Source organism: Elgaria multicarinata, chromosome 3, assembly GCF_023053635.1.
Source record: "Elgaria multicarinata webbii isolate HBS135686 ecotype San Diego chromosome 3, rElgMul1.1.pri, whole genome shotgun sequence".
NCBI lineage: Eukaryota > Metazoa > Chordata > Lepidosauria > Squamata > Anguidae > Elgaria > Elgaria multicarinata.
In genome coordinates, this window is record NC_086173.1 from 7,547,216 (window position 1) to 7,574,253 (window position 27,038).

At 46.0% G+C, this 27,038-nt stretch overlaps 1 protein-coding gene across 5 annotated transcripts in view; it reads left to right on the top strand.

Annotated features, from left to right (window-relative positions):
- Positions 1 to 288: 288 nt before the first annotated feature.
- STAC3 (SH3 and cysteine rich domain 3) overlaps positions 289 to 27,038 on the top strand; it is a 35,572-nt gene continuing 8,822 nt past the window's right edge. The window contains exons 1-7 of one of the 5 annotated variants that reach the window (XM_063119238.1): positions 289 to 539; positions 5,559 to 5,628; positions 15,460 to 15,718; positions 18,963 to 19,060; positions 24,690 to 24,750; positions 24,849 to 24,940; positions 26,357 to 26,423. In XM_063119238.1, the coding sequence (XP_062975308.1) occupies positions 5,560 to 5,628; positions 15,460 to 15,718; positions 18,963 to 19,060; positions 24,690 to 24,750; positions 24,849 to 24,940; positions 26,357 to 26,423 (646 nt within the window). In that variant the 5' untranslated portion in view covers positions 289 to 539; position 5,559. Of the gene's footprint in view, positions 540 to 663; positions 705 to 1,597; positions 1,683 to 5,558; positions 5,629 to 15,459; positions 15,719 to 18,962; positions 19,061 to 24,689; positions 24,751 to 24,848; positions 24,941 to 26,356; positions 26,424 to 27,038 lie in introns of those variants that run through there. The other 4 variants (XM_063119241.1, XM_063119239.1, XM_063119240.1 and 1 more) reach the window with 4 other exon arrangements.

Genomic DNA, 27,038 nt, shown 5'->3' on the forward strand with positions numbered 1-27,038 from the left:
CAGGGTCTTGTGCAGTCTCCATGTTCTGGGGTATCTCTGCTGAAAAGCCTTGACCTGGGATATTCTGATGATATTTGCGGCATTGAGTTGGTGGGAGCCTCAGTCTCCAGCTATGATTTCTCTTTGAGGCTTCATGGGCAAATGGATCTTAGTTTCCCACTCCTCTCCCTATCTCCGTGCCAATATCTGGATAATGCCCACTCCTCCCCAGGCCCCAATAGGTTGGCTGAGCCACGTCTCAGGCAGTTTGGCCCACAATTCATGTTAAAGCTGCTACCCAGTGTCCGATTTCTCTGTGTCAGCCCTCCCAATGGAGGGCAGCTGTCTTTTCCCCTCTCGTCCTGTCACTCGAGTGCCTTGTAGCGCTGGGACAGCAAACTTTTATATGTTAAGACCCGGGAAGGGGAAACTCTTTATCCCCTCCATGGATCTCTAAAGAGCCATGTTGGGCAGGTTAGGGGAGACCTGAGTCTGTGGGAACTGCCTGCTACGTTCAGAAGGATTTAATCTGCAAGGAGTGTCTACCTGCATTCTTGAAGGTCAGTAAATTATTTATATTTCTCTTTCTCCAGCCTTCGCCACCATCAGCTACTGATTTCTTGCAGGAATATAAGTTTCTTTGGTCCTAAAGTTGAGAAACATGGCAGATGACCTTTCATCCCCCCCCCCCCACCCCCACCACTTTAAGCTATTTGCTTTCTAAGGTAGAAAAATATGTTTCAAACTGGAGGTTTAAGACGGCAGAAACACCTCTTCTGGCTGTGGGTGGGGAAAGAACTAAAGGAGTGTGTGTGTGTGTGTGTGAGAGAGAGAGAGAGAGAGAGAGAGAATTTCTGCAGAAATGTTGCATTTTGCAGTTTTCTGTAGGCCGTGGAGTGTTGGGAAGGATTCACTATAAGCTCTTTGGTGCTTTGTGGGGGGGGGGGGGGAAATGAAGGTTCGTGACTTCCTGAAGGGTTTTCATTTTTGCAAGACAGTAGTCTGGCTTCTGCAGATCGTTAATTCCCAGTAAAAGTTTAAAGGAAGGAAGGGTACTGTCCTTGCTACCTTCTCCCTGCCCGTTGTCATTTTGGAAAAGGGAGGCGGTGAGAGCTGTTTTGGGCCCTTATAGGAGCCGTGAGGAGATGAAATGTGGGCCTGGTTTAACAGCTTAAAACGCAAGGAACATTTTGTCCTTGGGGAAATCGCTGTTTTCAGATGCCGAAAGCGAGAGGCTGAATTTCGCATAAGAGCAGAGCTTGTGACCGTCTTGCCATTTGTGCCGCCAGGCTGTTCCTGCCTCGGCACCAACCTGGTAAATTCATCGCTTACACGCGTGGCTGACTTGGGAGGCCAGGCAGCCATGATGAAACCTCTAGGAATCTGAGGCCGACGGCTGCCGTTTGACTGCGGCGGGGGCTTTGGATCCATTTGTGGGCACGGCGACTCCAGAGCCAGCTACACATTGGAAAGCCCAAATGCTTTTGCGCTGAGGTGCTGCCGGTGACGTGGCTAATAGCAAGCGTGGTTCTTGTTTGTGGTTGGCCGCTCCTGGGCTTGGTCATAAGTTTTGGAAGATGGGAATGCTGAGCGGGGGAAAAGTACCTTGTCAAGGGCCAAGAATTTCTTCCTGGTTTGATGCTGGGCCTCAGTTCATCTGTTGATGAGTAACAACCCTTTTGGAAACTTCTGGAAAACTGCAGGCCGGTTATTTTCAGAGGGCTCAGTCAGATGCGCTAGGCATGTGTATTTGCACTCTTACCCATAAATTGATTTGTTACAGAGCTCAGCATTTGCATATGTTTTTCGACATCTGGAGTATTAATAATGAAAAAGCACCCCTGAGCATGGACAGAGTGCCTTTACCCCACCACTGAGTAACCACAGCTTATTCCCACACACCCGGGATTGAACTGTTACAGGAATGAAGCACTGTTTCACTGGAATCTATTTGATCTCGCCAAGCACTAACCACATAGTAACAGAATCTCTGGTTTTGTATGCAAATTCCTAGCAAGAACTATTTACTCCTTTCATTCCCCCTAACCGTATTGAATTCTGGGAAGCTAACCCCCCCCGCCCCTGAGGAAAACAGTGAATTTCTGCTGTGACTCAAATAAACCCTACTGTGGGACGTTTTACAATGGCTTCCTAACATTGATGATGCCCTCTGAGGATATTTTAGTACAGATTTAAACTGCTTTAATAGTCTTAGGAAACTCTCTCCCCTGGGAATTGTAGTTCCATGCCTTTGTGACCAAACTACAATTCCCAGGATGGGGGTGGAGAGAGAGAGAGAGAGAGAGAGAGATGCCCAGTATAAATCCACAGTGTAAATATGCCCTTGTTGTTGTGACTCCTGGGCCTAATTAGGAAATCTTTTTTAAAAAAATGCATTTTAGAAACGGATTTGTACAAGCTCTGTACTCACAATGTTTAACATGGATTGGGTCCTTTTTTCATCCATGAAGAGCCCTGCCCTTTTTACCAGCCTGAATTAAGAGTTAAACAAGAGAGTTAATCAGGGGTAACTAATTTGTATTAGGTTTGAGCAGGAGCCTCAGAGGCAGTGATAGTTTAGGGTCTACATACAACCCTAACACAAATACAAGGGACTCTCTGAAAAGGCACCCTTATTAGAGATAGTAAGGATAATTCCCCTCATTTTTATTCTGCTCTTTGCCATCCCTTGCTAGCTTGCCTTGGAGCAACAACAACAGCAAAAAAGACAGTGGATGCACAGGAAAACACTTAATGATGGCACAGATTAGGGAAAATGTTTGTCCCAGTGAAAAGAAACGATCGCTTTTGCTTTTTCCCAGAGGTGGCTGCAGTGCGGTACAAATGAACAATTAAAAACCCAGCGGTCCCCCCTCCCTATCAGTGTGGTGGCTCTTTCAGGAAATATGACCCTAGTCAGCAACTAATTTGGCCGGTGGGCCAATTTTAACCACTTTCACAACTTGTGCTTAAATCAGAATTTGACATTGCCGGCGTCTAATTGGAATGTAAAGCTTCCTGTGGCTGGATGAGGCACGTTCAAGTTCTACAGTTGCTTTTTGTGCTGCGTTCCAGACTAGCAGGCGACCTTGGCATTGCTATTGAAAATGCCATTTAAAATGGGACACAGGGTGGTGGGCTCAGCACCCTCCAGCCATCAGTGGCCTCCTGGCTGCCCCTATCACTACTCTCCCCCCCCCCCCCGCTTTTTGTGCACTATGTGACATAATTTAGAACGGAGAGAGGTGCCCCATTCTAAATTATGCTGCTTTCAACTCTTGCTCTCTCTGGTTCCAGAATGGGTTATTGTGTTGTCTGAAAGCTTTGGGTTTTCTGCAGGGTTGCTTGGTTTCTCAACATGGCTTGTTATTTATTTATTTATTTATTTATTTAATTACATTTATATACTGCCCCACAGCCGAAGCTCTCTGGGTGGTTTACAACATTTAAAAATAGTAAATATTAAAAGTATACAATTTAAAAAACAATAATAAACCACACTGCATGGTTAACAAGCTAGCCTGAGGAAAACATGCTGCATTCAGACAACATGATAAACCACTCATGATGGTGGGTTAGCCGGTTGTGTGAACCCAGCCACTGACTCGCAGCACTACTGCCATAGGAAAACGTTCAAACATCTTAGCCCCTCCTACTACATCGTGATGTGTTACAATCCAGGGGAAACATTGCCACTGGAACCTGCGAAATTATATATTAGGGGTGTGCAAAGTGGTTCTTCTCCACCTCAAAATTCGAGCCAGAGCTCTGTTGAGGTGATTCTCTGCCCCAATTTTGGAGCAGCTCCGCTTACTCCGCCCTGTCGGATTATCCATTGAAGAACCACCCGTTTCCAGATAACTGCTCTAGTCAATGGAAATTAATCAGGTGCTGTAAGCATTTGTAGTTTTTAACGATAAAGAGATGAAACTTGGCACAGTGCTCTTAAGGAGGGCTTTAGGCATACCAAGTTTGTAATAGATCCATTCATGCCTTGATTTTTTAAGGAATTTTTAATTCCCCCCTCAAACCATTATTCCCCCTTAAATGCGTGCGCACATACACATGTTAATCCACCCTGTGTATTATTTATGGAGGGAGCTTTTATCCTTTACTTTGCTGATGTAGAGCTCCACTGCTGTTGGTGGAAGTTTCTATTTTAGCCTTCTCCATCCTGGTACCCTCCAGATCTATTGGATGGAGAGACCCCCCCCCCCTGCATTGGAGTCCAGCCAGCCAATAGGAGTAATAGTTTAACTGAAATAAGAGCCTATGGAAATGTGGATGATTGACTTCTATGAGTCCGAGCAGAAACGCTCTCCCCCTGCAGCCAAAACCACCAGCCAGTTAGTGTTTCCCACTCCCCCAAACACGGTCACGGACAGCACTGTGGCAATTCCTAATTTGTTAACCACAGATGTCAATATCAAAGCTACCCCTCACCGCACTCAGCGTCATCCAAATATGGAGTTATTCAATTGACACACACACACACACACACAGCCTGGGCACCTGAAAAACAGTCAGATAATTTTGGAAACATTTGAAGCTCCGATTGGGCATGTCTCCACTCTGATATTGATCGATGGGTTTGGAAGCGGCCAATCTCCGCTCTGTAAGATCGAATGCTCCACAGAGGTTCGCAGTTACCAGATAATTCCAGGGCGGAGACCATACCCCTATTATATATCAATTGGTCTTCATGATCTATCAAACTGAGTCTCCCAGAATTCTTCCTCTAAGGCAGGGATGTGCCTATTGGTGGATTGGATTTCAGATCCAGGATCTTGAACTTTTGGCATTGAAAACCATGGAGGGACTGTTGGCAGTGCATGGAAAGGCCTCGACCTTAATCATGCATGAGCATGAGTTGTGATTATTCACCAGTGAGTCAGGTTGCTCACTCATTCATAAACTTCATGGATTGCTCATCTTTTGGAAGCTCTCCATTAGAGAGAGAGAGAGAGAGAGAGAGAGAACTTATTATGGACAGAGCCTTGTTGTGAGTTCATTCTCACAAGATACTAAATATAGTGAGGAAGCTTTTCAGTTTGAAAGGACATGTGTTGAAAGATGAAAGCGTTTGGACATAGTAAAGAAAGCACTTCTATGGTTGAGTTGTTTTACAAAAATATAACATATGGAGTCTTGTCAGGCATTCTCCACATGCTCAAAGGTACTCTTTTCACAGGGCTAAGCCCTGATGCTGAGCTCTGGTTCTGGGACGAGGCCCTGGTTAGCCTTAAAGTCCAGCCAGCCCAAGAATCTCCAGGCATTCATCCCCAAAGGTGCCTGTGGTGTCATTCCACCTCTTCCATCCCATTGGCTAAACAGCTGATGCTGGCAAATGCCTAGATGTTTGTGGTTTTCCACAGTGGGGGTTTGCAGAATATCAGGTTTCAGCCTGGGGGATATTGCCAGAGGTGTATGTGTGTGTGTGATGTACACACCTTGAATAGATGCTGCGACCACCACCCCTGTCCCACAGGACTTTGTCTCTTGCCTCCCACAAATAGTGGAGGAGCCTGGGTTTATATATGTTCACCTTTACCTTTGCATCTGCTCTCTTCTCCATGCAGTATGACAGAAAAAGAGATTCTTGAGCCACCTGCGTCCCCCACGTCTGAAGGGGGCAAGTCATCGGAAGGGGTAAGTACTGTTGTGGGGTATTCTGATAGGACAAGGAGGGTGACTCCCACTTCTAATTCCTGCACAATCAGCCACGGGGTCTATCTGGAGGGACACAGTCCTTCTTCAAGATGTCCTATGATGCCAGAACCTTCTGACTGTAGCCTGTTTGGCCATGGTGGCTGCAACCAATCAAATTTCTGAATATCTTCTCTCTTTCTCACACACAAACGCATGGCAGTGAGATGTAGCCAAACCCATCCCAACAAAAAACACCTATCTGCCTGCTTGCATCCCCGAGGCTTTCTGATAGGTACCATATTCGGTGCCATATTTCACAAGCACAGAGGACCACACCGCCTTCCTGTGGTATCTCCCAAAGGTCAGGGTAGCCATTGGGCCAGCTTGTCCAGCCTTAAATTTAAACAAAGTTCTCTTTTATGCCCGTGATCCAAAAAAGCTACTTCAGGCATATTCAATGGGATTATTAACATGATTTCTTGAACAGAAGGCCATCATGCTATGAGCTTTATAGTATAAGGAATGAGTCGCCACCCAGCCATCAACATCATAATTCACCAACTACTGGCCATCAAATTCAATCTCATCAAACAACCTACAGCACCATACTATACATACTCGCAAAACAATCTTGGAAAATGCAGATCATAAAATATACTGGGACAGAACGATTCATACGGATAAGAAAATACCTTGCAACGGACCAGTCATAACAGTTATAGACACACTTACCTCATCAACACAGCAATACCTAATGACAAAAGTGTTGTAGAAAAGGAAGAGAAAAAGAAAAATATAGCTATGGAAGTTAAAGAACTATGGCAACAGGAAAAGGTTGCAATTATTCTGCTAGTAACATCAGTCACCAGCATCACATAAAAAAAGTATAGAAAACTTTCAGACACCACGAGTGAGAAGAAAGAGGAGGAGGAGGAGAATGATAATACCCTGCCCAGTTTCAGCTATGTCTTTTCTCTCTCTTCTGTACAGCTTGAGTCAATTGCCGTATTTTTTTTCCTATAAAAGCTAGTAATTTTGAGTGGCTGTCCCTATTTTTTGATTAAACGCAAAGAGAGCCAGTGTGCTGTAGTGGCTGGGCGTCAGGAGATCCGGGTTCTAGTCCCTACTTGGCCATGGAAACCCACAGGGTGAGTTTGGGCCAGTCACAGACTCTCAGCCCAACCTCCCTCACAGGGTTGTTGTTGTGAGGATAACATGGAGAGGAGGAGGTTATGTATGCCACCTTGGGTTCCTTGGAGGAAATAAGGCAGGATATAAATGTAATAAATCAATAAAAAGAGAGATTTCTACAAAGTAACATATGGCAGCTGTGAAAATTTCTCTCCTTTTTCTTCAGCACAATATTCCTCCACACTTTATAGAACCATAGGAAGCTGCCGTTACCTGAGTCAGAGCTGGTTTTGCCCTCCATTGGTCCATCTAGGCTGTCTAAGCTGGGGATGATGTGAGAATCAGGCAGGGTTGAGCTTCATCGGTGTTCTCCAAGCTCCACCTCAAAGCTTGGTCTGCCTTGTTCCCATTCCCAAATGGTCTTGATGTTGTTTGAATGGGAAAAATGCACATTTGGGCGTACCCTTCTTAAAAGTGTGTACATAAATGCATACTTCCTCCCCATTGACTAAGGTGTGAAACTGCTCTCCCACCTGCCAAAAATGTGCATTTTAAAAGTGTGCATTTTAATTCTTTTTATTTAACTTAATAAATTTATATACTACTGATTGAACATTTTTTTAAATATCTCTAAACGGTTCACAAAATACAATATAATATACATTAAAGTACAAGTGAAATACATAAAATGGCTAAAACATTCATATATAAAACACTAATAGAATAAATTAAAACCAATTAAAACAACACCATCATTACAAACAAACAGAATGGGCAGCACAGTCACTCAGGGAAGGCCAGGGTAACCAATTGGGCCTAAAGTCTTTAAAGAATAAAAAGTTTCTATCAAATGCAATTGTAAGCTTGTAAATCTGCGAACATTGTCCAAAAAAAAAAAAAAAATCTGCTTGCAACTGCGAACAGGTCAAGTAATGGTAAAAAAAAGAAGAACCAAAATGAATCCTACATCCCCAGTATCAACTCTCCAAGGTTTCATTCAGACAGGTGTTTTTCCTGCCCTACCTGGAGATGCCAGGGATTGAACCTGGCACCTTCTGCATGTAAAGCAGGAGCTCTTCCACTGAGCCACAGCCCTTCCCAACTGAGCTATGGCTCTTCTCCACTTCTGTGCATGTGGGGGACACAAACTCAGACCCAATCCAGCATGCCTAACAGCACCAACCATGAGGGTAAGCTAATAGGATCATAGAGTTGGTGGAGGTCTTCTGGGCTATCTAGTCCAACCCTCCCATTCAGTGGAGGATTCCGGAACTAAAGCTATTGAGCCTGTGTTTGAAGAATTCTTGTGATGCAAAGCCCACCACCCCTCTAGGAAATTGGTTCCATTGTCAAACTGCTATTATTATTATTATTATTATTATTATTATTATTATTATTATTATTATTATTATTATTATTATTTCTTACCCACCTCTCCATTCTGATTGAGGCGGGGAACAATTGTTAAAAACACCCTAAAAACATTCTAAAAATGTCCTAAAATTCCACTGGATAGGCCTGTGGAATAGGCCTCTCCAGTGGAATAGGCCTAGCTTTCTTGAATGCTAATAGACTGTTAAGTTGACGAGTCTTCTCCAGCAGGCCATTCCACAGTCTGGGAGCAGCAGAAGAGAAGGTCCTCTGGGTTTCTCCTAATGTTCAACCAAAGCCTGCATTTCTGTACCTTAAGCCCATTAGACATAGCGCTCCCCTCTGGGGCAGCATAGAGTAAATTTTTACCTTCTTCTTTGTAATTACCCTTCAGGCTACCTCTGAGCTGCAAAAACTATGGGGATGCTACCCCCTCCCCCCCAAAAAGCATGTCACAAATTGTTTTTAAACGGTCCCCTTTGTCATAGTCATGGAAGGTTACTGTTCAAGAAACACCAAGCCCCTTTTAGGTGGGCAAAATTACCTGTTTGGGTTTTGTTTTGGATCCTGGTCTAAATCTGGAAGGCATGCTGGGAATTTTGCAACAAGGAGGTCAAAGTTCTGCATAGCGGTGGGGGTAATATTTGGTTCCAGTGAGGCATACGAATGTATTCAAGCTGCGCAATTCTGCAGAAGTTGCTGGAATGTTGAACAGGTTGCTGGAATTTGGAGGGATTGGCAGAGTCGAGGTACGTTTGGGCATTGGAACACGTACCAATGTGCAGATCTGAAAGGAAGCTCATTCAGGGAAGATGTACGAGCTTTAGATAAAGATACAACTTGCACACTTTCTCTATGTGGGTTCTCTTTGGACGTGAGTGTGGAAGTGTGAGCCATTTATGCTTACACACACACACACACACACACACACACACACTTCTGTTGGAGGTGCTTGTTATATCTGCAGCCTTTATTAGGTGGCAATGGATGACATGGAAACTGCTGGACTAAATGGCCCTAACAAATCAGCCATTAGAACCAGGTAACTATTGGCTGATTCTTACCTCTGCACACTCAACTCCTAAACTTAAAATGAGGGACCAGAAACCCTGTAAATGAGTGTGTTTGCTGTGTGACTTAGATTAAGTCACTCTGTGACATCACTTCCTACTTTTAGAAAAGGCAATGCTTTCTGAAGATTTGTGGGTCTTTGTGAACAATGGGTTTTTCTTAGGAAGAACAGGGAAATCTTAAGAATTAGGACACTCTGTTCTGTGGGATCCCCTGGATCTATAGAAATTTGTCTTAAGGGATAGACATTTTTTGAACGAGTGATGATGTATACCTCGAAAGCTAACTAAAAACAAAGAGCTTCGGCTATTGGGCGGTATAAAAATAAATAAATAAAATGTTAAGCATTCCCTACTTCCCACAGTGGTGGTGATTCTAAGTGTAGCACTCAAGGATGGTTTCCTTTGCATGAGATTGCCCTGGAGACTCGGTGGCTTTGTAATATCCATTTTTTATTTACAAACATAAAAGTAGAGTCTGTTGGAAGCAAATAAAAACAGGCAGCAAAGCCACTGTTCCTGAATCAGTTTCCTAAAGCACCAGTATGCCGCCACCAGCTGCTTCCAGTCCCAATAAACTCACAACTCTAAACTCTCAGTTCTCTGCCTCTTTCCAAATTCCAAACTTCCTTTGCTTCTTGCTGTTGCTCTGCCCATTGCCCATCTTTTGATGGGTGTTGCATTCCAGGGGGGAAGAGAGTGAGTTCCAGACATCAAGGGACATTAATTTTATTCTGTTAGGTCCCTGGTTGCTCAATAGTTGTTTGAGGTTAGGCTAACTCATAATACAACAATGTACAGGACCTACAGTGGTCTCCAGCAGGCATTAAATATGTGTTCAGACAAGTAGGCCGGATCTACACTATTGCTTTAAAGCGCTTTATAACAGTTTTATAGCGCTTTAAAGCAGTTAAAGCGCTTTATAGCTGTTATAAAGCGCTTTAAAGCAGTAGTGTAGATCCGGCCGTAGATAGGGTATTGGAATTTGACCTGGTAAGCCTGGATCTACACTGCTGCTTTATAATGGTTTATAACAGTAGTGACAACTGTTTAGGCCTAGGACACACTACATATACTGTTTTCAAACCGTTTCCAAAGTGTTATATCCTGCTTGGTGTAGATTTGGCCTCACACTGCACCATTGTCATATGGACATAGGCAAATTGTTGCCCCCCCCCCTTGCCTCCATTCCACACATGTAAAATGGGAAGAATAGAGCTAGTTTACAGAGTTGTTGCATGACTTGCCTAATGAAGTTAATGAATCCTATTTAAAGGGTACATAAATGATGACGAGTCACAAGAAGATGGAAAATCACAGGCACTGCAAGGGTAAAACAGGAGGCAGGGGAAGTTTTAGAATTGTAGGTTCAAATTAGGAATATCCCTGACAATCGATTCCCCTGGGTTCTCCCGTGTCCGCTCAACACATGTACACTCAATACTTAGCAGATATAAAGCTGTTTCTGAGTCTTCAAAGTGCTTCATTCGCATGCTCTGTAATGCTTACAGCAATCCCTTTCAACCTGACCATTATTATGACAGACATGTTGCAGATTGGGGGTTCAGGTCTGAGACAGCGGGCTGGTCTGGGGCCAAATGAGTGAGTTTGTTGGATACGTAAAATTTGAACAAGGGACTTCCAGATTCTCAGCTGAGTCTTTTTGCCATTGTTCTTTCCTGCCTCTATACACGTAGTGTGTAAAATGAATATACACTGTCTCACTATCCAGAAAGGATGGCAGTGGATCTGCCTTGGTGTTGTGTCTTCTCTTCCCATGCGTTGGGAAACTTGTATGTCTTTCCCAAAGCCGATCTTGTGAGCTACAGATTTCATGGGAGCAGATGACTGTGGGGAAAACTTGCAAGTCCTTAGAGGATCATCAGATGGGGCGGTGGGGTGGGGATCGTATTTCCTTACCCTGGGCTCTCTTGCTGGTTCTCTTCCGCATTTGAAACTGGTACTTTACACGGAGAAGAGACCGGCGACCACATGGCCTGTAGATTTCAGTGGGGACAGCACCCTCTAGTAGCCATTTTATAGCACAACTTCAGAAGAATTGGATTAAAAGAGGCTCATTTTGTGATGCTAAAACTGAGAAAAGGAGCGGACGGTGCACAGGAGGCAGATGTCATATCAAAAGGACCCGCAAACATCCATGAGCAGGCAGTAATAAGCGTGCTATAAAATGCTCTAAGAGTGTTGCTCAAATTGTTGCAATTTGGATTAGAGCTGAGACTGGCACAGCATCCCCCGAGTGGGCTTCCTGCCTCTTTGAAGGAGCCTCTGGTGCCTGCTAACATGTCCTGGTCCCCAAGCTGAGGGGTGTGTTGTTGTGGGTTTTTTTTTCCTTTTAGGGATGAGGGTGCAGGAAGCAGGCCGCGGAGGGAATCAGAACTTTTGAGCATTCCTTCAAATAGATACACATGTACCCTTTAGGGTTTTCCGGTGTTCAGATGCAACACTGGAAGGGCCAAATTCCTTTTCAGGGTGAATGCAAACCTTGCACATCCATCTCTAGCAACTTCTCCAAGACCCAGAAATGTTGCTGCTTTGGGGTAATGTCCAAAGTGGGCAGGCGGGTTCAGTCATTCAGGAAATTGCAGAGGTTAGGAGGCAGCATCCTAACCCTTGCCCTCTCCTGAAAACCTTTCACAGGCCAAAACTTCTCTGCTCATCATACTAATCTACCTTTCAAAAAGTCCCTGAGCCAGGAGTATTTTTGTTCTGAACTGTGAATCAGAAACGGGGAGAAAAGCACCCAAATCAGGTGAAAAAAGGGAGAAGCAAATTCTCAGGATGCTGAACTTTTTATTTGTAGGTTGAAGAGCCCTTCATCCTACAAAGAAAAAGTTCAGCATCCTGAGAATTTGCTTCTCCCTTTTTTCACCTTTGTTCTGAACTGTGGAAGAATGTCAGGACCCACTTTTGGAACCACTTGTGTAAGGACCCCTTATGCATAAATGTAAGGACCTCTTCTGGATTAGGTATGTTTTCAACTTACAATACATCGGCTTTGCTGTTCTACATGTTCTGCCGAACCGAATGAATTGGAACAAACAGAGGAACTCAGCACTGGAAGAGGACTGGCCAAGACCAGCATAAGTTGGTTCTTATTCTATTGAGCAGGGTTGGGCAACTTGTGACCCTCCAGATGTTTTAGCTATCAACTCTGATCTTCCCTCCCCATTGGCTATGCTGTCTAGGGCTGGTGAATTGTAGGCCAAAGTATCTGGAGGGCTGCAGGTTGCCACGCGTGCTCTAGATGAGTTGCCTATACTGCACACGGAAAGCTTTTTCAGGAATGATCTCCATGTAGCTCTTGCCCATTCAAGCAAGAATCTAATAACTTGGTACGGTATTTGTATTCTAATATATTGTTTTGAAAGATGCTGGACTCAGCCCTGAGTTGTCAATTCAAGTGATCTTGCTTAGCATTCAATAGTGGCAGAAAACCTCTGCAACAATCCCCGTGCTGCAAGAATTTCCACATTTCATTAAACTGCCAAATTTCAGCATCCCAGGGGGCTCCGTACGCGCACAAATAAATGTATGTGAAAGAACGCAGGAGGATGAGTATTGGCTGGTTGTGTCCCCTGAGACGTATATTAGCAACCGTAGCCTTAGGAGAGGGGTTGCATTTCAACCATTGCTTTCTCCCTGCTGACTCCCTGCTTTCCAGCTTGTTGCTGTCCCAAGAGCGCTCTGTACGCTGCCTTGGCTGCCCTCCCTGGCAGCAGAAGCAACATCTGGGACAGCAATGTGTCCTCCAGCCCCATGCTTTGCACAGACTGCGCCACTCAGGGTCAAGATGAACATCACACCTATGGAATGGCGTTACTTACCGGTGACTGCAGGACTGCAATTCAGAGATGGTGGCACCGTTAGGGCGCAGGCAAACCCACATACCAATTAGTGTGTATTGCCATCTCTCTCTCTCTCTCTCTCTCTCTCTCTCTCTCTCTCTCTCTCTCTCTCTCTCTCTGTCTCATGGGGTGAGCCTGCTTCTTCCCCGCCCCCTTCACAGCCCAGTTGATAGACAGATTGGCTAAACTGAACAATGATTATTCCACAGCCTGTCTTTTCCCTTGCCTCATTCTCCAGGCAAAGGCTGTCTATTTTTATTATTATTACTAGTGAACAGACTGGACTTGGCGTGGGTTGGAATAGCCCTTTGTTTGATACAGTGGAAGCCTTCAACTAAAGTTACGCAGCTGTCAGAGTTGGGCATATTGTGCTCACCCTGTATGAGTGAAGCTGTGCGTGTCCCTCTGGTGCTCCCAATGCTGAGGGGAGTGTCTGTCCACTCCATTCCCCTGAGGGAGAGGTTTGTCCATTTCATTCTCCTGAGGGCGGGGAGCTGTTCCACAGCAAGGGCAATGGGGGGCAACCGTATAACTTCCCCTCAGGTTACTATATTTTGAACTGCAGGCACTCATCATGACAGCCCTCATAGTCCCGCACCCCAGTAGAGGCCAAAAATGCAGGCGGATTCATATCAACGAACCAGTTCTAGGAGTTTTCATGTACTAGGAGCAGGCCTTTTGTAAAGCTAGTGGGTTTTAATTGCCAAAATACTTTACATTACAGCAAGGAACAACATATCGTTGCTGGGAAAATTCACTTCCTCACAGTTAATGTGAGGATTGCAGCTGAGCTGGAAGGAACAGGGAATTCTGAGAAGGGGGAACTGGTGGCATCATTGCCCCTCCTAATAAAATAAATAAATCTGGTGCTTCGTCCTGCCCACCCTGGCTCCACTATACCACTTCTCCCACCTGTCTTCAAACTGGGTTGACTGCAAAGTTATGCACTGGTTAGGGAAGTCTGCCACCTAGTGACTTCAGATCTTGTTATTAGGATTTCATTATTATTATTTTTTCAAAATACTGTTACGTACATTTATTCACTTAAATGTGCGTTTGCCATCTCTCCCTATTTCAATCTAGGCATCTGTGGAAGGGAGTGGGGAGGTGGCTTACTGACATCACTGATCAATGCTGTGCTGCTAATATATGAATCTTAAAATGTGGGATAAAAATGCCTAAAATGAATACAAATTAAAAATGGGGCTGACCAGCTCCTTCTTTCATAATATTAGAACCTAAAGTCATTCACATGAAGCTGAATGGCTGGAGCTTCAGGACTAACAAAGTACTTCTTTGCACAGCACGTAGTTAAACAGTGGAATGCAAACTGTAATGAATCAACTAAGCATTTAGTTGATTAATCCGTGTCGGGCAATTTTAATCAGTGGAGCTGTGAGTGAAAGGTGGGTACATTTGTTTTTGAGGTCCTCTTAGTTTTAGTGTGTTATTGTAATGGGAGCGAAAATAAAATATGACCCTAGCTTTTCCTTTGAACAATGAGTGATAGCTTTGTTGAATTATAAGTTAATCATGTCCGTCAAAAAAAGGTGGGAGGCAAGTGGGGTTTGGCCATGAATTTGATGGATTAAACAGTTCGAGAGAGCATCCCTGCTAAGAAACCTGCTTTTTCAGGTAGCCCCAAGTTTATATCTTTCTTTATCGGTCCCTCCTCCTAAATCTGCAGTATGGGCATAATAATGCTGACCAGGATTGCTAAAAGGATTGCTGACATTATGGGCAAAATCCATGACTAACCTAAGTCCCAATCATTTCAATGGACATATTTTGGATTTTACCATATATATGAAACGTTTGAAGTTGTATAAATGCATTGTCAAGTCATTGTTAACCGATTAGTTGATTAAAAGGTGGGTGACTAATCAACTAAAGAAAATAAATCTCCACTTAGTTGCTACTAGTCCTGCTTAAAATGCCATTGCATGGAGACCGCTCCACACTGCAAGCTGTTCGCGGCTGCTCAGCCAGACCTGGCTATTTTCACCGCTGCAGACCGACAGCTTGATTTCCTTTTCATGGTGTGTTGAAAAAGCCACACTGCACACCAACAGTGACCTCTGTGGTAGGGCTTCCATGCAGTTGCATGGCTGCCACCGTGCTGCTTCTGTATGTAGTTCATTGGACATTTGTTTGTGTCGCTTTGGGAAGACACAGATTTGGCAGGCAGGAACCTGGGGTTCTCTTCCCCTGTTCAGAGACCCTGTGGCTCTCCTATGCCTCCTCCATTACTTTGCCTCCTTTTTGAGCTAACTATGGACAAGTTGGGTGTTTGCATGCCAATGGCACCGGTTGCTAGGGTTCCTTGTTGGCATCTCGAAAGTGCTGATTGTACACCCCACCCCACCCCACCCCGCCCCACCCCGGATCCTCAGCTGCAGCGGCTAAAGCAGCTTTTCCAACGCAAGCCCAAGGAGGAGCCCGTCCCCGAAGAACCACAGGCCAACGGGGAGCTGGTCAGCCCCTCAGGGGGACCCATCTACTACATCTATGAAGAGGAGGAGGAGGAGGAGGAGGAAGAGCCCGAACCGCCTCCGGAGCCGGCAAAACCAGTCAACGACAAACCTCACAAGTTCAAGGATCACTACTTCAAAAAGCCCAAGTTTTGCGATGTCTGTGCCCGCATGATTGTCCGTGAGTGTTGCCTGAAGGGAGCGAGCTGCAAGGGGGATGATGGTAGTCAGAGGGGTGCTTCCTCCTCCTGTTCGCAGAGCTCCTGGGCCTTTAAGAATGGCATAGCAGGCAGAAGTCCAACAGGTAGAGCTTTTCCTGTCACTGCATCCTTCTGCTGCTGAGGGGAGTTTCACTGCTGAATTTCTGTATGTCATGCAGCTGTTACAGGCACACGAGTCCTGCCCCTAAGATGGCAGTTAAGGTTAGATGGTAAAGGAGGATGAAGGGGGAGGGCTGGCATTGGGAAAGCATGTATTTCAAAGCACTAAGATGGAGAGGATATGGGCTAAATGTTGACTGGAGTGGTCTCCCACACACACATGCTCCCTCTTACACACAGTTTCTTACACATATCCACACACATAGTCTTTTTCGCACGCACGCACGCACGCACGCACGCTCTCTCTCTCTCTCTCTCTCTCTCTCTCTCTCTCTCTCACACACACACACACACACACACACACACACACACACACACACCCCTCTACATCCACCTCTGGTCCAGAAGCAGCCATTTTAAAGTTGAAAAAGCAAAGGGCTTCCCATAGCAATTATCTTTTTCACTGTAGTGTGGTTCTCCCTAAAAGATCTGTAATGTAGCAGGGAGGGAGGGAGAGAAGGAAGTTAATCATCATTTCTCCCTCCCAAGGGCTGAGGTGGGGGGGGGGGATACGCTGCATGATCCATCTCTGTTGTTCTCCCCCTCCCCCAACACACATAACATATCATTACACGCATACATAGGACTGGAAGGGGAATGAGTCATACAGCTCTCTTATGAGGTGAAGGCCTGTGATAGTAATGCGTTATTGGAAATGGTTCACTCCCTAATCCTTCCTTCCAGCACAATTATTGCCCAGTGTGACCAACCTTGTCGCCCACCCTCCACCAATAGTGGAGATGGGTGGTGGAAAGGATTGACCTTGTCAACTGCCCAGAACTTTACTAGCCTGGCCAAAATTTCATCCTCCTGCAGTTGCCAGAAAAGGAGGACTTAAAACAAGGCCATACAAACAAACATGGTGTTTTACGTTCTCCCCATTTCACACTAAAAGAAAGATACCTTTCAGAGGAGGGGGGCACTGCACATGTTCAGAGTGTGAGTGATCTGTTGGTCCATTTTAAATAAGTTGGCTTCCTTTTCAAAGGAGGCCCAGGGGTAGTCAGCTACAGGTGCCAGAGTGTTTGAAAGCACCAGCTGGTGAGCTTAGGGGCAACTACATGTCAGGGACCCAATGCCAGGCCTTTAAATGCAGGCCTCCCTCCACCAAAAGCAAACAACACGCATAAAGTGGACATGGGGAGTGTGTCAAGGCTGTGCTGTAATTCGCTGACAGTGGTGGGCTGGGAGAGCCAGAGTGTTGGAGCCAAGGGTCATATAGAAATATACCACAACTATGAAGACCATGTTGCTCATGTCAGGCCCCAAACCAAACAAGCCACCTTTATAGCACTTCCTGTCCAGGAATGCCCAATAGCTAACCTGGGTGAACGGGGAGAGGCCAAAGTCTGAGAACACCTCCCTGTTCCAAAGTGCAGTTACACGCACAGCTTGAAGGTTCCCACATCTAGCCCTGCAGCTCCTGACAGGGATTGAAAGTGCCGAAGGGATACACAGTCAGGGAATGCTGAGCTTGAGATTCCCTCCTGTTCCTGAGGCAATTTCCTCCCCAGTTTGGCTTTGATATTGAAGTGAACTCAGATGGGAGATTAGTGGCCTGCGAGGTCAAGCTGGGTGGAAGAAATATCCCCTTCTGTGCTTTTAAACATCATCTCTCCCATCCCCTGTTTTCCGGATCCTTCGCAAGGGTAGGCATGGTTGGGCAGCTACTGATGACCCACACTCCAGTAGAAGCTAGGGATGTGCTCCGCTTCTAATCGGACCGGAGAAGCAGTAGCAGAGCGGGGGGCTTCGCCTGCCCTTAAGGCGGAGGCGAAGAGGATTGGGGGGCCGGCGGAGCGTGGCGAAGAGGATCGAGGTGAAGGCGGATCCTTCGCCTCGATCCGGAGCTCCGCCGGAAAGGTAAGTGGGGTTTACCGGGCCCTGCCGCTGTCGCTGTCGCCCATGCGGCGACGGCAGCAGGGCCCAGTAACGCCCCCCGCCCTCCTCTCCCTTACCTGCCTCCATCCGCGGTCCGTCAGCGTCTCCAATTGAGCCCGTGGTTCCAGCAGGAAGTCTGGGCCGCACTTGCGGCCCAGACTTCCTGGTGGAACCGCGGGCTCAATTGAAGACGGCGACGGACCGCGGACGGAGGCAGGTAAGGCCCCCTCCCCCTTGGTCCCTTACCGGGCTCTGCCGCTGTCGCCGCATGGGCGGCGATGGCGGCAGGGCCCGGTAACCCCCCCCCGCCCTCCTCTCCCTTACCTGCCTCCGTCCGCGGACCATCAGCGTCTCCAATTGAGCCCGTGGTTCCAGCAGGAAGTCTGGGCCGCACTTGCGGCCCAGACTTCCTGGTGGAACCACGGGCTCAATTGAAGACGGCGACGGACCACGGACGGAGGCAGGTAAGGCCCCCCTCCTCCTTACCGGGCTCTGCCGCCGTCGCCGCATGGGCGGCGATGGCGGCAGGGCCCAGTAACCCCCCCTATGGGGGGGGGACCGGAGCTCCGATCCGGATCCGGAGCTCCGAGCAGAGCGGAGTGGGCACAGGTGGAGTGGGGGCGGGGCGGAGTGGGCCGATCCGAAAATGGCGGATCTTAAAGTGAAGCGGAGTGGGGGGTCCGTGCACACCCCTAGTAGAAGCCCCCTGACCAGAGCTGCCTAGACTTGCTCTTCCTCTTCACCACTACAACCTGTTAGTCCACCTGCCTTTCAGTCTGGCCAGACAATGGGAGGGGGAGGAGGAGGAGGAGGAGGAGGAGGAGGAGGAGGAGGGATCCTATGGCCTGCTTGTGCACTGGCTCTCAGCAAGCAAGTGGGAGCAATGATGAGACAGAAGATTAGGAACAAGTGCAGCTGTTGATAATGGCGGCGAGAAGGTAGACTTACTATGGGAGGGGTGCCATCTTGCTCAAGGCCCCTCAAAAACCTGGGGCTGGCAACGCCTGCTTTCAATGTGATTGAGACAGACCTACATTAAAAGACACGAGATCGATGCTGTCGCCGATAGTTTGGCCCCCAGAAGTGGGGTGGGGAGAGTTGTTTCGGGGGTACGTTGCCTCGGTCCATGTTGCCACCGACTGATTGCCTCTCTTTCTGCTTTAGTCAACAACAAATACGGCCTGAGATGCAAGAACTGTAAAACCCACATCCATCACCACTGTCAAAGCTACGTGGAATTTCAGCGCTGCTTTGGCAAGATTGTAAGTGCCCTGGTTGGCTCTGTGCTACTTGCTCTGCCCAACGTGACACGCCGTGCTGCGGGTACGGACTGCACGTCCGGACCACATTAGCCTTCCAACGTGAGGAGTGGAAAACGCTGAGGCATAGAGAGGGGGATAAGATCTTCCCACAGAGGCATGCTAATTTGAGAACAGAGGAATCTCTCTGATTGCTTTAATAGGGAACATAGCAGGAGCTATGCGATCAAGACACTGCCTATTACTGGGAGCCCAGTGCTTGCAGCGAGAATAAATTTAGCTCAAACGGGAGCATCTTTGTGTGTAGTCATCAGATGCATTGATCTGGTGTATCACTGACATTCTTTTTTTTAAAAAACAAAATGACTGAGGCAAGGGACAGTGCAAAAGTCCCCTTCGAAGTAGTATAGGAACCTTTTCATTTTTTTCTAGAGCCATCGCTACCTTAATCATAATATAAAAGATCCTGTGTTTAATAGTGGGGTGATTTTGGATAAGACAGCTCGATTTAACTGAGCTGCTGTGAATATTAAGAGAACGGTAAACACAGCTATATTATATGTTATAGCGAATATCAGAAATTTGAGCTTGCCTATATCTTACCAGCAAATGTTGACCCACTTTACACCAGCCAGAGTTGTCCAGTGGCACACCTCACAGAAATATTTTAAAATAATGTAAAATTGTTAAAGAATGGAATATATAAATTTGAGAGTAATGGTGAGAATGGAGTCCACAAGATTCCTTACGTCTATTCCCCCTGCTATGACCCAGGAGATGGGCAATATTGAGTGATCAGGTCCCAATTCTTGCCCCACTCTGTGTCCACCATGTTGGTTTCTCCCAAGGTTGATGTGCATCTAACAAATATTTCAGCTGTAGCAGCTGAAGAGCTGGTAGTTTGCCCAACCCCATCCATGAGATCCATAGTTCTTCAAGGAGCTATACCCAGGTCTTCCAGATATAAGGGCTAAGGCTGTGCACAGACCCCCGATTTGCTTCGGATCCTGATTTGGACCTTCTGAATCTAGCCCAATTTGCTTCAGATAGATTCTTATCCAGTCTGCCTCACCTCAGATCTGAATTGGATGTCCAAATCATTCGTGCGTGTTTTTTCATTTCCCCATAGACTTGCATTGGAGAAAATAAACACCTATAACTTTTTTATTTTTCAATATAGAAATATGAAAGTTGGTGACCTTACAGATGCCCTGGAGATGCTTATGTGTGCCAAATCTCAGACACATTTGTGCAGTGGTTTTCCTATAATCCACTGCTAAATATATGATTTTTCAGGCAAACCAGTCAAGGCAAAAGTACTATAACTTTCTCATTTTTCATGAGACAAACATGAAAGTTGGTAACCTTATAGATGCACTGGAGCTGCTTATGTGTACCAAATTTCAGACACATCTGTGCAGTGGAACTTCTGTAATCCACTGCTAAAAATGATTTTTTCCCCCAAGGAAACAAAGCAGCCACTAAAGCAAAGAGCAATTTGAGAAGGTGTGAAATCAAGCTCACACTATCCCTTCCTTAATCTCTGTGTGTTTTTGAAGTGAAAATCTCCCCTACTTTTTCTTTTGTGTGTTCTGAAGCGAACACATCCCTGAGGCATGAGTAAGTGAGCCAAAGTTTGTCTTGATTCAAAGCCAGAAACACAAACCAGCCCTACAAGGCAGGACCAGGCAGGTAATATTGGAGAAGTGTGCAGGTGCTCAGGAAGGCAGGCGGAGAGGCGGCAGGCAGCTATGCGGGCATGAGTAAGTGAGCCAAGGATTTTCTTAATTCAAAGCCAGATAAACAAACCAGGCGGAGAGGAAGCTATGTGGGCAGGCACAGAGAGGCGGGCAGAAAGCAAACAAACGCCCTGTGAGGCGGGCACAGAGGAGGAGAAGCAGCTGGCAGCTATGCCCATGAAGCACTGGGAGCAAGTATGCCATAGGCTTGTGGGGTTGACCCACCCAGGCCATTGACTTCTCTCAGGCACCAGGAGGGCAGAGAGGCAGGCTGGTCCAGAGAGGCTGGCAGAAAGCAAACAAACCGGCCCTGCGAGGTGGGCAGAGTGGTTCGAAACATAGTCAGTGAGAGATGCTTTAGCATCCCCTTAATAGGAGGCTAGGAGGAAGATAGTTTCAGGGTCCTTCAGAGTTAACTTACTCCATGGTAAGCACATCATCATCATCATCGACAGCAATCTGAATGACAAAAATGTCGAAAAGGAAGAAGAAAAGAGAGAGAAATATACACCATTGGCCATGGAAGTCAAAGAATTATGGCAACAGGAAAAGGTCACAATTATTCCATTAGTCACATCAGTCACTGGCATCACATCAAAAAACTATACAGAAAACCTTCAGAAACTGGGCCTACCAAAATACATCCACACCAACATCCAGAAAGCAGTCATACTTAAAACATGCTCAATTGTCAGGAAATTCCTAAATCTGTAAAAGACAGCATGACTTGGCAATGCCTGTCATGTCCGACTAGAAAAATTGCCATGAGCACGAAATAATAATAATAATAATAATAATAATAATAATGCCTGCCTGTTTCTAATAGGAAAAAGGGATTGCAAAGCATCCCCTTAATCAAAGAGGCTAGGACGAGGATCCCTTTTGGTTCCTTCCTTCAGAGTTGAGTTACTGAACTGTAAGCACAGATAATAATAATAATAATATACAATAAAGCATACATTTATAAAAATCCATGAAAAAACAAGGGTTTAACCAATCTGCTTCAAATTTGGAATGGTTGAAGCCCTACTGAAGACCTACCATGGTATTAATTTTCATGTCTATATCTGTAATTTCATTCCTTTTTGTGTGTGTGTGAAACTTGGTTACTTCTCAAGGTGCTAGACCCCAATGAAGTTTGAGTTTGAACTTTAAAAATCCCCCCCCCAAAAAATGGATGAACTGATATGCTTCAACCTTGGCATGCCTAAAGCCCTATTTAGGAGCTATCATGGTGCTAAGTTTCCGCTCTTTATCTTAAAAAATGACAGCGTATTCTTAAAAACTTAATTTTAAAACCTCAAATTTTAAAACATTCCTACAAATCAGGGGATGAACCGATATGCTTCAAAAATGGCAGAGATAAAGCCCTACTGATGTCCTACCATGGTGCCAATTTTCATGTCTATCTGTGCTTGCGAAAGGCTCCGAATCAATCTGAATCTATTCAGATCATGCGGTTTCGCTTCAGACTGATTTGGACCTGTTTTGATTCCCTCCGGATCAAAACCCTGTTTCAAAGCCGTCCAAATCACCCTGATTCACATCAGATTCAGTTTCCTACATGATAAGAGCTTAAAGTAGAAAACAATGCACAACTTGAACGTCAATGATACATGACTTTTGCAAATGTGTGCATTTCATTACTTATATTTTGGGAAGGCACAGCTTGCCAGCAGCAAGCATAAGCTCATATTTAAGCAGAGCACAAATAAACAAAAAAACCAGAAATGCGCATTCATTGTAACCTGTATGTGGATTGCATCATGTTCCCTATGTGGACCTGATTAACTTAAGTCCCATTCATTTCAATGGGGCTGTTCACACAACACACTCACCCACAGTCAGTGGTTCAGTGTGGGTTGTTTTGAACTGTGGGTTAGTGTGTTGTCTATACGTCTGCAGAGTGGCTTGTTGACCATGCAGTGTAGCTTGTTAACCACCCTGAACAAGACAACAATAAACCATGGGTTCTCAAGTGGTCTGTTTGGGAAAATAAGCCACACTGCATGGCTAACAAGCCACCTCAGCTGCGTTCAGATAACACATTAACCTAGGTTAAAAAAAAAAAACAATCCACGGTTCAACAAACAACCTACAGTTGACCACCAAATGTGGGTTAGCGTGTTTTGTGAACAGCCCTAGTGGGTCTATTTTAAGTAGGACTGACATTGGATACAACCCTTCGACTTTAAAAGACCTGATTCAAATCCTTTTCATCTTGGGATTCAGTGCATCCCCTTGGTTAAGTTGTTCCTTGATTTCAGTTCGCCAACTGCAACATGGGAATAATAACAACAACCTAACTCTGAGCAGTTATGTGGCAGAGCGAGATAAAGATTTATAAAGCACGTTTGCATATTATTAAAGTCTTCTCCAGAAGGTGATATATTGTTTTTCAAAAAGTGCTGCACTGAATGTTCTACTGTGAACATTTTAGACATGCTTCTGAGGGAACAAAAATAGTCCTCCAAAAAACACGTATGTTTACTTTTTTCAGTAGTGTTGGCAGTTCACAGGCGTTGCTTTCCTGGGCTGGGGCTGCTTTGGTGCTCATTTCCCTGTGATCTCTCCTTCTTTGAATGATCCCTGCCATCCAGGGATCACATTGTGAATGTGATGATGTAAGTGAGGGCAACCATAGCTACAGGTAGGGCAGTGCTTCCTGAACAGGTCATGTGGTTGAGCTCAACCAATCAGGCTCTCCTCCAAGCAGGCCAATGAAAGGGCCGGGGGTCATCGTCTCTCCTTATCGATGTTCTGAGGAACAGCTCCCTTCCTTGTGACCTGTTATAATTAGTTGTCTTATTCATGAAGTGATTGCATTGTCATCTGTGGCGGGATCTACACTAGTGCTATGAAATGGTTTATAACAATAGTGACAACTGTTGGGGCCCAGGACACACGCCATATAGTTTTCAAAACGTTTTCAAAGTGTGATATCCTGCTTGGTGAAGATCTGGCGTGGTTTCTCAGAAGCTCTGTGTTTCTAGGCCATGGGTGGGCAACTTCTAGATGTTTTGGCCTAGAACTTTCATGAGCCCTAGCCAGAACCCAGGACATTTCCCATAGGGTGCAGAGTGGCTTTTTTTTTTTTTTTTACCATGCAATGTGGTTTATTTTTTTTTCTCAAACAAGCCATCTTGAGAGTTCATGGTTTGTTGTTGAGTTGTTCAGAGTGGTTAACAAGCCACTGCATAATTAACAAGCCACCCTGTGGAAAATGTCCTGGGTTCAGAGATCATGCTAACCGACAGTTCAACAACCAAACCCCACAGTTCAAGAACAACCCACATTCAACCACTGAGTGGGCCTGTTCAGACAACACGCTATGCCATGGTTAGGCCACTAACCCTTTTGCAGCAAATGGCTAGTGAGTGTGTTTAAACTGTGGTAATGTAGCCACAATGGTTAGGAATGGTTCACACGTCACACTAAGTCATGGTTCACATGACATCCTAAGCCATAATGTTTAGCTCAAAACACTTAAGCAACATGGCTGAGCGTGTCATCTGAACAGGGCCAGTGTTGCTTAGCGTGTTGTAAGGAATCATGGGAATTATAGGTCAAAACACCTGGAGGACCACAAGTTGCCCACTCCTGCTCTAGGCATGCAGATCTGCACCCCGTTCACAGTACTGCCCCCAAATCAACGAAAGGCGGCGTTCTTTCTCCATCTGACGTAAATATTTGCAAAAAAATGAACCTCTTTGCTTTTCTGCTTAGCCCTATTTTTAACGAATGGATATCTGAGCCTGGGGTAGAGATATTCTTCAAGGATAAATGCTGACTCTGTTGGCAGCCCCCCCCCCATGTAGTTTTGGAGAGGGAGGGGCTTTGTCCCCTTTTTGCTACCCCCTTGCCTGTGCATAACACTCATCTTTGCCCTGCAGCCCCCAGGCTTCCGGCGTGCTTATAGCTCTCCATTGTACAGCGCCCAACAACTTTCTGGTGGTAAGTAACCCACGTCATGCCTCTACCCCTCACATGGTGGACGTCCTCCGCCATCACAAAAGGCGTCCTAATTTTGGGGTGTTGGTCTCACTCCACAGCTAGCCGAAGTGACCCTGTGTTTGACACGCTGCGGACGGGTGTCGTCATGGCAAACAAAGAGCGCAAGAAAGGGCAAGATGACAAAAAGAATGTAAGGAGCCAGGGTGGGGAAATGTCCTGACATGAAAGAGGATTGGATAAATTCCTGGAGGAGAAGGCTATCCATGGCTACTAGCCCTGATGGTTGTGTGCTATCTCCAGTATTTGAGGCAGTAAGCCTGTGTGCACTAGTTGCTGGGGAACATGGGCGGGTGGGTGCTGTTGCACCATGTCCTGCTTTGTTGGTCCCTGGTTGACAACTGGTTGGCCACTGTGTGAACGTAGCGCTGGACTAGATGGACCCTTGGTCTGATCCAGCATGGCACCTCTTATGTTCTTACCAGTTGTCTCATAGCCACAGTATCCTCCCTTAATAACAGCCGTTGAGTTGGAGTGGTAGAATTTGGAGCAAACTAGTTCTAAAGTCAAGGGTGTTGCTGGTCCCTGGCCATTGATCATGCTCGCTGGGAATGATGGGAACTACACCCCAGCAACATTTGCAGGGTCGCAGATTCCCCGTCCTTGTTCTAAAGGGTTATTGTGACACACAGTATTGAACAGTTCTACCCCTTGCTTCTTCCCCATTTCCTCCGTCCCTGTTTCCGTGCTGCAATGGAAGGCTGCAGCATTCAGAGTGCTTGCTCCTTCTTCATATCTTGCCTTTCTCTGATTGGAACGGCATTTTACATAAAATGCATTGTGACTGCTGGAACACGCAATGATATGGTTTAGCTCCCCAACCCAGCTGTAATAATGCCTGGGACAGCTTACTTGCATCCTGATGACGTCAGGTTTATGTGCTTCCCTGCCCATGTCCCATAGTATCGGTGGCAGCGGCTGCAAGGCAGAGAAATGCACCATGCTATAAAGTGAGGCTGTGAGAAAGGGGACGGAGGAATTAATCATGGGCTACTGTCATCAGCAGGAGCCACACATTTAATGTTATAGTTCCAGCCTCAGATGGCAGATGGGGCAGGTGGGCCAATTTGAATACTGCAGCAGGGGAGACGATACCTAACCACTTCTTCCCAATCTTGGGAAACTGAAGCACCTTGAGGCAGGTTGGGAATTGGCAGCCCTGCTTCCCCAAATCCCTCTCCAGAGGCCCACAGCAACTACTGACTGATTGAGAATTCCTTCTTCCCAGGAAGAAATGAAGGGGGTATACCATGGTAGGCTCCATTTATGCAACCAGTACTTGTGCGACACAGTTTTTATGCTCGTATGCAGAGACTTTTAAACATCTACCAGAGTCTTCTGGGGCCCTGCCTAGCATCACATTACCCAGAATTCCCTGTGGTTGTGCTTGCCCCGTGGCTCTATTCTGTTTCCCAGTGTCCCTCAGTGCCAGGAACGTGTGTTTTATATCCCTATTAATGTGGCTGAGTGAGGATGCTGCATTGCAATCAGCAACAAAGGATATGCTATATACACCTTCTTGTCACACATTTCTCTTCTTGTTTTTTAGCCATTGGCTGCTATGATGGAGGAGGAAACAGAGGCCCCAAAGCAAGAGAGTGGCAAACCTGAGGAAGGTAAGTTGTCAGGCCTTGGAAAATCTGCTCCCAGAAGGCTCTGCAGTGCAAACATTCGCTCATCAGATGTCAAACTCATGCAGACCAGTAATACAAGAGGCAGAAGTAGTTAAAAATAGGGGGCAGGAATCAAAGCTTTCAACTGCACTGTCCCAAATGAGTGATACCAAATAGCAATGTCTGTGCATAAGCAATAGTTTTGACACAAGGCAATTACTAACAATTCTCTCCAAAACACCAAGCCAGTTCCTATGTAGCCTTTTGTTAAAACTAGGAACTATCCAAGGTGCTGAAGTCTAGCCACCAAATTGGTTCAATGCCTTGGATAGCACCTTTTAGAGTTCTGGCTGATTCTGACTGAATCCCAGAATGGATTCACAGGCCTACTGAAATCGGAGCCACCAGCCTCCACTGCCTGGAGTGGTTATTTGCATTTCTCAAGCGTTGGAGACAGAGCAAAGAAGTGTCCTTGACCTCAGGTCTCCCCTGGTAATGCTAACAGGAATGTGTGTGCTCTAGATGTGGGGCAGCCTTCCCCAACCTGGTGCCCTTCAGATGATTTGGTCTTCAACTCCCATCATCCCCAGCCACCATGGCCAGTTGTCAGGAATGCAT